We start from the raw sequence: 10987 nt of genomic DNA on the forward strand, positions 1-10987 counted from the left end.
AAGACCTGAATCTTTGTCTCTTGTTTTCTACCTCCTTTATCACCTTTCTTTTTTTCCTAATACAGTTAATATACATTCAGCTTGTGCCAGGCATTGCAATAGGCTCCAGGGATGCAGACTGGAGTAACGTAAGTAATGTGGAACATGGGCTGCCATGGAAAGCAAAAGAAACAAAACAATACAAAGCAAACACTGTTTTTTATATGGAAACTGAACAACATTTCATTCGTGAGTCCATGCAGAATATTCCCAATTAATCAAAGGTGCTCTCATTTAATAATTTGTCAGGAAATATAAAATCTATTTGCCACTTTTTTGTCTCAAATTAACATACTAATACTAACATAGGAATGTGTAGTTGCTATAGAAATGTAAAAATGTTTTAACTAAGGCAACAGTTTGGGGTATCTCAAAAATACCTTTCTCTGGGTACACAGAGAGTTAATATATATATTTGTGTTCCAGGGAGGAATAAATCAACTATCCCTGATCCATTGTCCCCAGTTGTGATAACCTTTTGTAACACATTTAGCTACATGTTCCAGATATTTTGAAAGTAGAAAGGGTTTCCTTCTAACTTTGTCAGATGCCCATCAACTTTGAACATGCCATCATAGTGTCACAGTTGAATGGGTGTTCTTTACATTTCTCAAATTAACTCTCTGGTTTTATAAAGATCTAGCTCCATATAGATACATATCTCTTAATGAAAATATATTAAAATACAAATAAAATTCTCAGTAATTTTACCTCTCTATTGAAATTTTAAATTTTTTTCTCTGTTTTCCCTTAGCTCATATGTATTCTTTTAAACTTATCTTCTAAAGGAAATAGCAAACAAAATATAACTTTAAGTAATATCAGTATATAATGACTCATCTCTCCAATATTAACAAACTTAATTTGAAAATACACTCTTTCCTCCTGCGTTAGTTTTTGGCTTTCTTCCCTTTAGGACAAGGAATTGCATTTCTTGTTTTATGCTAAACAGGACTGACTAGTTTTGTTCTTTCTAATTACTGGAGTTGATACTTATTCACCTACAGAAATAAAACATAAAATTATAATGTGAACAATGAAGGTAAATAAAACTAAGTAAAATAGTAAGTTCATGGTTAATAAAGGAGTAACATATATTTGTGTGTTATGCTGACTACACACCCCCCAAAAAAACATGTTCTTAATCTTAATCCATATTCCTGTGGGTATGAATCCAGGATAAATAGGACCTCTTGAAGATGTTAGTTTTTACTTAAAAAGTGGCCCAGTTGAATGAGGGTGAGTCTTATTCTGGATTACTGGAGGATTTATACAGAAGATAAGAAGTCACGGAAGCCAGAAAAGAGAGTACATTGCCATATGATGTGAGGCACAGATGTAAGTCAGGTGTATTAGTTAGCATTCTCTAGGGAACTGACAGGATGTATCTGTAAATATCATGAGATTTTTATAAGAATTGTCTCACACACACATGGGGCTGCACAAGTCTAAATTCATAGAGCAGGCTGCAAGCTGGGAACTCCAATGAAGATTTTCAATGAATTGCACAGGAGATGCTAGCTGTGCATAGAGTGAAATAGAGATGGGAATTCTTTCTTCTGACTTTTCTTCTGACTGCTGATATCATTACTTCTTCTTTTAAAGTCTTCAACTGATAGAATGAGGCTTCTCTCATTTTTGAAAGCAGTCTCCTCAGTTGGCTGAAGATGAAATCAGCCTGAGATGCAATCAACTCACTGATGAGTTAAGTCCATGAAATGTCCTCACAGTAACAATCAGGCCAGTGCTTGTTTGACCATAAACTGGACCCCAAAACCTGACCAAGTTTACACATGAACTTAACATCACACCAAGGAAGTCCGAGGATTGCAGCAAGCCAACACCGGATGCAACCCACCCGAAGAAGGGAGCAAGCCACAACTATGAGACAATAAATTCTAGTTGTTTAAGCCAACCTATTTTGCAGTATTTGTCATTGCAGCCTGTCAAACTAGAACATTGTTTCCTACTGAAAAGTGGGATGCTGAGGTTACAAATACTTAAAAATGTGGAAATGGCTTTGGAATTGGGAAATTAATAAAGGCTGGAAGGATTTTGAGGCACTTGTTAGAAAAAAATCTAAGTTGCTTTCAAGAGATTGTTGGTAGAAATATGGACATTAAAGGTGCTTTTAGTGAGGGTTTAGAAGGAAATGATATGGATGTTATAGAAATTGGAAAAAGATGATTAGTTCTATAAAGTGGTAGAGAACTTGGTGAACTTGTGTTCTGATGTTGGTTGGAAGGCAGAGCTTGCAAGTGATGAACTCAGATATTTCTCTGTGGCTATTTCCAAGCTAAATGTAGAAGATGCATTCTGATTTCTTATTGCATCTTTAGTGAAATGAGAGAGGAAAGAAATAAACCGATGATTGAAACCCGCAATTCATGATTTGGAAAATTGTCAGCCCATCTAGACGGAATGTTCTGAGACTGGGGCTAGAAGGGGCTCTATCAGGGCCCTCCCTGATCTCTCAGGAAGTGTACCCCATAAAACAGCCTCCTTGCAAGGATGCGGCTAAACAAGCCTTTTGCTAAAGAGGATGTGGCTGAACATGGATCCAGTCAACCATCTCAAAATAAGTCCGAATTGGAAATGTATTTGTCTAGGAAGGATCAGTGGAAAACCTTTGTCTGATCTTTGGACCTTCTTGACCTACATGCAAAGCCAACAAGTTTTTGTGAAATTTGTATGAGCAGAACCGCTGCCAACCTGGACTGAAAAGGACTGAGAGAGACAAATTGATGGAAGAATGATTTCAAGGGCAGAACCATGGAAGCAGAGGTCTGGACCTAAGAAATCTCCTGAAGCCAAGAGAGAGGGCCCATCCATGCCTGTGGAAGGGTATGTCTGCCCCTACATTTTGGAGGGGGCAAGGCTTCTTCCCAGGCCTTAAAGGAGGTGGGGCTATGAGCCAGGTGTTTAGGAAGAATTCAGCCACTATCCCCATGCCAGAAGAGGGTGGGGCCTATACTGCAGTGCTCCAGCTTTCAGAAAGAGCTTGGCTGCTGCCCCAGTGCATGAAATGAGAGGAGCTTCCACTCCAGCAGGCCCAGACGAGAAAGCATCAATCTAGAGATGATTCTCAGACCTTGAAATCTAATACAGTTTGCCCTGCTAGGTTTTAGACATGCTTAGAACCCTGTTTTCCTTCCAATTTCTTCCTTCAGGAATGTGAATGTCACTCCTGTGCTTGATTTGTGATTGCATTTTGGATGCAGATAACTTGTTTTCTAGGTTTCACATGTCTACAGAAAGGAATTTTGTCCCAGGACAGACCATAGCCATAATTGATTTAGCTGAGACTTTGTACTTAGAGCTGTTACTGAATGACTTAAGTCTTTTGAGATGTTGTGATGGGTGAATGTATTCTGCATGTGGAAAGAACATTTGTTTTTGGTGTCCAGAGAATAAACAGGAAAAATAACTCCTTAATCCACATTTTTGTGGGTGAAAACCATGTAAATAGGACCTTTTGAAGATGTTATTTTTAATTAAGATTTGCCTTTCCTGAATAAGGGCAGGTCTTACTTGAGATTACCTGAGAGCTTACGAAGACCCACAAGTCATAGAAGCCAGAAAGGAAAGGACATTGCCCTAGGATGTGAGCACAGATGCAAGCAAAGGTGCCCCAAGGATTACAGAAGCTAGCAACACATGCTACTGACCTCAGAGGAAGCAAGCCTTCTGGCCTCCAGAATGATGAGACAATAAATTTCAATTGTTTAAGTCAACCCACTGTGTGCTATTTGTCATAGCAGCCAGGCAAACTAAGACAATTTATATAAAAGGAATCTTATATTACTGATCACCTCATTTCTTCTTGGTCCGTATCTATATATCCTCTTTAGTAAAAGTGAAATAATTTTAAAAAATAAGTATTCATCTCACACAGTCTACTCTTTGCTATAAGAGACTATCCTTTTAAAAATGAATTAATGTATTTAACTTATATAGTTAGTTTTAGATAAATTAATAAATTATCCCTCTTGGTCTTGTAATTTTTCTCCTTTTTAAACATTTTCACTATAAAAGTTGAGCTGGGACAATGAGAAATTTTTCAAATCAGCATAATTTATGATTTGCAATAGCAGCTTGGTAAATGCAAGTATTGAAACAATGAAAAATGGTTAGCAGCAGGATTCATAATGCTGGGTTACAAATTCAAATGTTTGGAGGGAGCAGGCAGAATGCATTAAAAAAAACGACACACACACACACACGCATTTTTAGCTAGATCTCCCAGCTTTTCAAAAAAAGTTCGGACTGCCTAAGAAATGATGTCATCAACGTGGGTATGCAAGACATCCCCTGAAAAAACTTACCCAGAGATTCAGTAAATACAAGGACAAATAACACTTGCTTAGTATTCTGGAGGATGGTGAAAACTGGAGAAGGACTCAACAAGTGCTAAATCAAAGAAAGAGACAGTTGTCAGGTAGGAGAATTCTGTCCTTGACTGGCCTGTCCTCCCTCCTCACTCTCACCAGGTCCCACTCAGCTTGGAGATCTCCAGAGGCAAAGGCCCGTGACCCTCCCATGGGGAACCCAGACTATAGAGGAATTCACAGCAGTGAGTCAGAACCCCACACATATCCAGGCACAGGGACCCAAGTCCACAGAGACCCTGGACAGAACATTAGCTGCTGAGGAGAGCAGCTTACAAAAGGGGGAGGGAAGGGAGACAGAGAAACCTCAGCAGAATGGCGGCCGAATGCTGCACTCACTCAAGGCAATCACTGTTGGTGGGACTCCCTAAAACAAAACAGACTTCCCTGCTGTGATCTACCTTTCTGGATTGACCCCATTGCCTCCCCATGGTGTGATAACATAATGGGGAAGAAACTGGAGGCAGAAACTCCTCACAGAGAAATATGAAATTTTTAAACCGGTGTCCAACTGAATTGCTGTAAGACTGGAGAGTCATTGAACTGAAAAGTGTAAGGAAAATGGTGCACTGAGTTAGGGAGAGAATTTAAACAAATCATAGGGAGAAAATTCTGCACAAAAACAAATGGAACAGATCAAGATTTACAGTGAAGGAACAGAGGAAAGAAGCCTTCTCCTGGAGGTGAAACAACTACAAAAAGTGCAATATTAAAAATTGTACCACATATCCAGGGCAAGAATGAAATGATAAAGAGCTGAGAAAATCTGAAGAGTTAAACATGGACTTATCTAAAAGTTGAGAATAAGTTGGATCTACACAATAGGAGAAAATATTTGGAAACCACATACCCTATAAAGGATTACTATCTAGAATATATAAATAAATCTTTCCACTTAACAACAAAAAGACCAACCCAATTAAGAAAATGGGCAAAGACTTATATAGATATCTCTCCAAGAAGATATACGAATGGCCAAAAAGCACATGAAAAGATACTCAACATCATTAGCTGTCAGGGAAATGAATATCAAAACCAAAATGACATACCATTTCACACTCATTGGAATGGCCATTATTAAAAAAATGGAAAATAACAAGTGTGGGAGAAGATGCAGAGAAATAGGAACATTCATTCATTGCTGGTGGGAATGTAAAAAGGTGCTGTGGGAGATAGTTTGGCTGTTCCTCAGAAAGCCAAATATAGAATTACCATATGGTATAGAAATCTCTTTATTAGGTTTATACTCAAAAGAATTGAAACTAGGGCTTGAAGAGATATTTGCACACTGATGTTGATAGCAGCATTATTCCCAATTGCCAAAAGATGGAAGCAACCCAAGTATCCATCAACCAATGAGTGGATAAACTGCAGTACATACATAAAATAGAATATTCTTATCAGTAAAAAGGAATGAAGTCCTGATGCATGCTACAAATGTGGATGAAACTTGAGGATGTTATGCTAAGTGAAATAAGCCAGACACAAAAGAACAAATATTGTATGATCTCACAGATATGAACTTAATATAATAAGCAAATTTTTAGAGTTTAAATCTAGATTATAGTTTAACAGAGGATAGATTGGGTTTGGATAATGGGGAGCTGATGCTTGATTTGTACAGAATTTCTCTTAGGGTTGATTGTAAAGGTTTGGTAATGCATGGTGGTGATGGTAACACAATATTGTGAGTGTAGTTAACAGCACTTGATTACATAGGTGAATGTAGTTAAAAGAGGAAACTTTAGATCATATATGTTACTAGAGTAAATATTAAAAGGTAAAACAAAGAACTGTATCACCCTATTATAGATGATGGACTGTAGTCAACAGTGCAAGTATAAGAACGCTCTTTCACGGATTATAACAAATGTAAAGTGTTACTAATAGGGTGATATATGGGAAAATGCACCTAATAGAAACTATGAATGATAGTTAATAGTACTATTTTAATAATCTTTCAATTGTAAAAAAAGTAACTACTTTTTAAAAAAGTACAATTATAAAAAGTGATATCATCAATTGTAACAAATGTTCCACACCAATGCAAGGTGTTGTTAATGGGGTGGTATATGAGAATCCTGTATTTTATGTATGACTGTTCTGTAAATACATAACTTCTCTAATAAAAAGAAGCTGAAATTTCTTTGTTTTTATAAAAAAATTTCTCCTTATTTTTAAATCTTGGAAAATTATTGAGAAAAACTACTATGCTCTTCTACAGTGTATAGACTAAATGAAAAAAAGAATTCTCTGCAAATGATGGGTGACCCTTTTTGAATGCTGATGTGGTAATTAAGAAGGTGAGTTTTTACTAGGGTCTGTGGGTTTTGTAGATGCTTGGGCCTCAAATTACAGATACCACTGTGTGAAATTGAACAAGTTACTCAACTACACTGGGTGTGTTTTCTCATCTCTATCATGGGAATTATAATTGTATCTCTCTCATAGGATTATGGTAGGCATTTTTTACTTCCAAATGCACCTTTGAAATTCCAGGAAGAAATAATAGATTAACAGAGAACTTTGCTTGTGGGTGCCATCTCAAAGCAAAATTTATTCCATAAAAGTAGATTTTGGAAGCATTTATAATGATATAAGAGTTATGTATCATCCTAAATTTAAGAAGAATTCCCTGGGTTGAGATAAAAGGAAAGTTGAGGGGAATAGTTGCAGTTTGCTTTGTAAGGACTCTGTCACTTAAATACTCAGAAGATGATCTGATGGGAAGACAATCAAATTCCAACAGAGGTTTTGGGATCTGTGGGCAAAAGGGACCTTCTGGAGGGACCCATGAAGCTTTCAAAGTTTTAAACCATCCCGGAATTATATGTCATCAAAGTGCAAAAATTGTGCTTGTGAACTTTCCCTGGACCCAGAAAAGAGGAGCTCAAGAATATTTACTCAGAAATTAGCAGAGAGTGTGTCAGTGTTTTTGTTTACTAAAGCTGCCAAAATCCAGAAATGGGTTGGCTTTTACAATGGGGATTTATCAAGTTATAAGCTTATAGTTCTTGGGCTGTGAAAATGTCCAAACCAAGGCATCAACAGACAATACTTTCCCCCTGATGAACAGCTACCAGTGATCTTCAACCCCTCTGTCACATGGCAACATCTGCTGGTCTTGCCCTTCTTTCCTTTCTGGGGTTTTGTTGCTTCCAGCTTCTGGCTTCAATGACTTCCTCTCCTTGAATCTCAGGTTTTCTGGTTTTTCTCTTTTAGCTTCTCTGTATCTCATCTCTTAGCTTCTCTGTGGCTTTTTTTCTGTATCTTTTCCCTGTCTTTTATCCTTTTATCAAGAAGGATTAAAACTCACCCTGAATGAGGTGTATAACATTTCAAGTTAAGATTCTGCTCATCAAAAGATCCTACTTATAGTGGGTCCACACCCATAAGAATGGATTAGCGTTAAGAACATGATCTTTCCTGGGGTACATGCAGCTTCAAACCAACAGAGCCAATCAATGATAAGCCTTGTGGATTAAACAAATAGATGTGGTTGGCAAAATCCTAAATTGGTGGTGTTTGAATGTGAAACAATAAAGGAAAAACACCTTGGAATTCCTGAGCATAATTGGAATGAGCTAGATTAGATTTTCTTGGAAGCTACAAACAGAAGCTAGGTAAACAGGTTTTTGTATTCATAGTTAGTAAGTTGAACACCTTGTATCTGTGTTCCTACTGCTGTTTCTAAACAGGATTTAGCATGCTGATGTTCCACGTGAAGTCAGCCTCTGTGCAGCTGCATAGCCTGCATAACCTGGAGCCTTGTTGTAACCTGACAGTTGTTTCTAGGAATTCAGATGTGACTGAGCAGCCACAGAGCATCAAGACACAATGAGGAAGGGGGATATTTCTGTTACCCGATATGGGTCCCCATTGGTCCAGAAGTTACAGATAAAATCATGGCAATGTTCTACTATTTAATAAGATGGGAAAACTGGTTCCTTATTCACTGTTTATCCAGCACCTAGAGCAATGCTTGTTTTTATCAGGCTTTCAAAAATATATGTTGGATGAATAATTAGGCAGTAATTCATTTTTCTAGTCACATTAGACATTCTACCCACATTTAACAACTTTAGGTTTTGAATGTTAAAAGAAATTATTTTAACTAAGCCCTTTTCACAGTTCAGCAATTATACTTTTCCACATATCTCTTTATACAATATTATACCCAGCATGACATTCCCATTGTTGAACTCTTTTCCTCACCTCTCAGGATGAGAACAGAGTTTAAGACTAACTCCCTGACAGTGAAGGCTCTTCGTAAACAATATGAGGTTTGACTGCTTGTCTAGTAGTTAATGTTATGTGCATCTTTGTGCGTGTAGGTATAGGAGTAAATAAATGTGACTGAGAGTAACTTCTCTTGAAAATTGACATTCTGTGTTTATTCAACTATACAAGAACCTCAGCTGGAAAATATAATATTCACTTTTATTTGGCACCTGCATTTCCTCACCATCTCTAACCTCTCTAAAAAATAATGTCCCCGAAACACTATTAAAAGCGCTGCCTCAAAATTTGTTTGCCATATTATTTGCTCATGGTTGTAAGTAATGTAATTGACTGAAATTGCATGACTTTAAATCCTTTTAGATTAACTGGAATACTCATGTTTCATGCTATTAAAATGGGCTGGTAATAAGGGTTTAATAGGATTCTTGTTTATATCTGTAACTGGTAGTTAGACTGTTGTTTTTAGTGCTGATAATCCCTCATCCTGATGTAGTCCTTGAGATTGGCAATATACTAAATTATTTTTTGAATGAATTCAAAGTTTAGTTAATTTTTTTAAATTTTATTTAAGGGAAGATTTAGCACAGTATACTCCTTCCTGTATATCTTTCACCCCTTTGTATTGCTGCTTAAATGATTGCATTATGATATGCTTTCATCTTTTACATACAAATTGTACATTTTTTGATGTAATTTCATTTGGATGTTTTTGCTGCATTTAAATCATCAAACTACAGATGTCACTTTTTTTTTTAAACTTTAAGATTTTATCTTCAGAATTTTTCTTAAGACACTTATTACTTCCTTATTTCTCAGGCTATAAATAAAGGGATTTAGTAAGGGAACTACTATTGTAAACAAAATAGCTGCTGGTATATCTTTATCCCCCTCTTCAAGCAAATTTGGTCTAATATACATGAAGAAGAGTGATCCATAGAATAATGAGACAGACACAAAATGAGATGCACAGGTAGAAAAGGCTTTGAATCTTCCCTCTTTGGATTTCATTTTGAAAATAGTAAAAAGAATGTAGAGATAAGATATTAAGACACTACCTATAGTGAAGACCTGAATTGACCCTGAAAAGACAAATAGTGCCAGTTCGTTGACATAAGGATCAACATAGGAGAGTCTGTATAAAGGAAGAATATCACAATAAAAGTGGTTGATGTGATTAGATCCACAGAAAGTTAATCTAAATAGAAGCCCTATATGAATCATGGAATGCAAGTTTCCAGCTATGAAGGCCCCCGTGGTCATCTGAACGCAGAGTTTCTTTGACATCCTTGTGTGGTACTGCAGTGGGCTGCATATTGCCACATACCGGTCATAGGCCATTGCTGCCAAGAGAAAGCAGTCTGCAGTTTCAACAGTGCAAAGAAAATAAAATTGTGCCATGCATTCATAGAGAGAAATCATCCTGTTCTCAGAAAAGCAGTTCTCTAACATTTTAGGGGTAATGGCACAGGCACAGCAAGAATCCACAAGAGCCAGGTTGGCCAGAAAGATGTACATTGGTGTGTGAAGACGAGGCTCTTTTGAAATCAGTGTCACCAGGCCCAGATTCCCTACCATGGTGATCAGATAGATGGCAAAGAACATCACAAACAGTAAAGTCTTCAGCTCTGGGTAATCTGTAAATCCTGTGAGGATAAACTCGTTTTGTATGGTATAATTTTCTTCAGCCATTCTTGACTTCTCTGTTGAAGTCATTCCTGATTTCTCTGTTGAAAAAAAATGTTGTAAAATGAATTGCTAATATATGATATGCCCAGTTCAACTCTTGTATTCTCTGTGTCCCAGACAGGAAAGAAGACTTTTCCAAAACAAGACCATGTGTCATTTGGATTTTGGTGCATGAAGATACCTAGGGGAAGAAAAAAGATCCTGATGCTATTATCCGTCTGGCTACCAATTTAACAACTTTTCCCCATATTTTGAAGAAAAACATAATTTTGGATGCATAAAGATGGCTCTCAAAGTCTTGGGAGGAATATTCAAGGCAAAAACACTTGTCTGTATGGAATAGGTAAAGGCGATTCATAATATAAGAGTCAGCAACTTGCTAACAGTTTCTAAACAATTTCAGTGACCTTGTATGTACTGGTTAACAATGTTGTTTAAAGACTATTTTCATTTGCATATTCTTAAAAATTTAGTGGATTACACACTGAAAAGTAAAATTATTTGGAGGAAAAGTGGGGCTATCTACAAGGCTATTCACAACCCTGTGGGTTTGGGAGGGAAATTAATGTGGGCACAAGCAGGGAGAAGAGGAAGAGAGAAGAGGAAAGTGAAAACAAAGCCTGTACTAAAAC

The 10987-nt window shown here is 37.0% G+C and overlaps 1 protein-coding gene across 1 annotated transcript; it reads right to left on the minus strand.

Moving 5' to 3' along the window:
• Positions 1-9428: 9428 nt before the first annotated feature.
• Positions 9429-10358, minus strand: LOC119531267 (olfactory receptor 5K1). Its single transcript, XM_037832378.1, has one exon. It carries the CDS (start codon positions 10356-10358, stop codon positions 9429-9431), a length of 930 nt encoding a protein of 309 aa, XP_037688306.1.
• Between the last annotated feature and the right edge of the window lie 629 nt (positions 10359-10987).

This window comes from Choloepus didactylus, chromosome 1, assembly GCF_015220235.1.
Source record: "Choloepus didactylus isolate mChoDid1 chromosome 1, mChoDid1.pri, whole genome shotgun sequence".
Lineage (NCBI taxonomy): Eukaryota > Metazoa > Chordata > Mammalia > Pilosa > Megalonychidae > Choloepus > Choloepus didactylus.

What these genes read in the sequence shown, in the direction of transcription:
- LOC119531267 (XM_037832378.1), bottom strand. Translation starts at nt 10,358, where the DNA reads ATGGCTGAAGAAAATTATACCATACAAAACGAGTTTATCCTCACAGGA.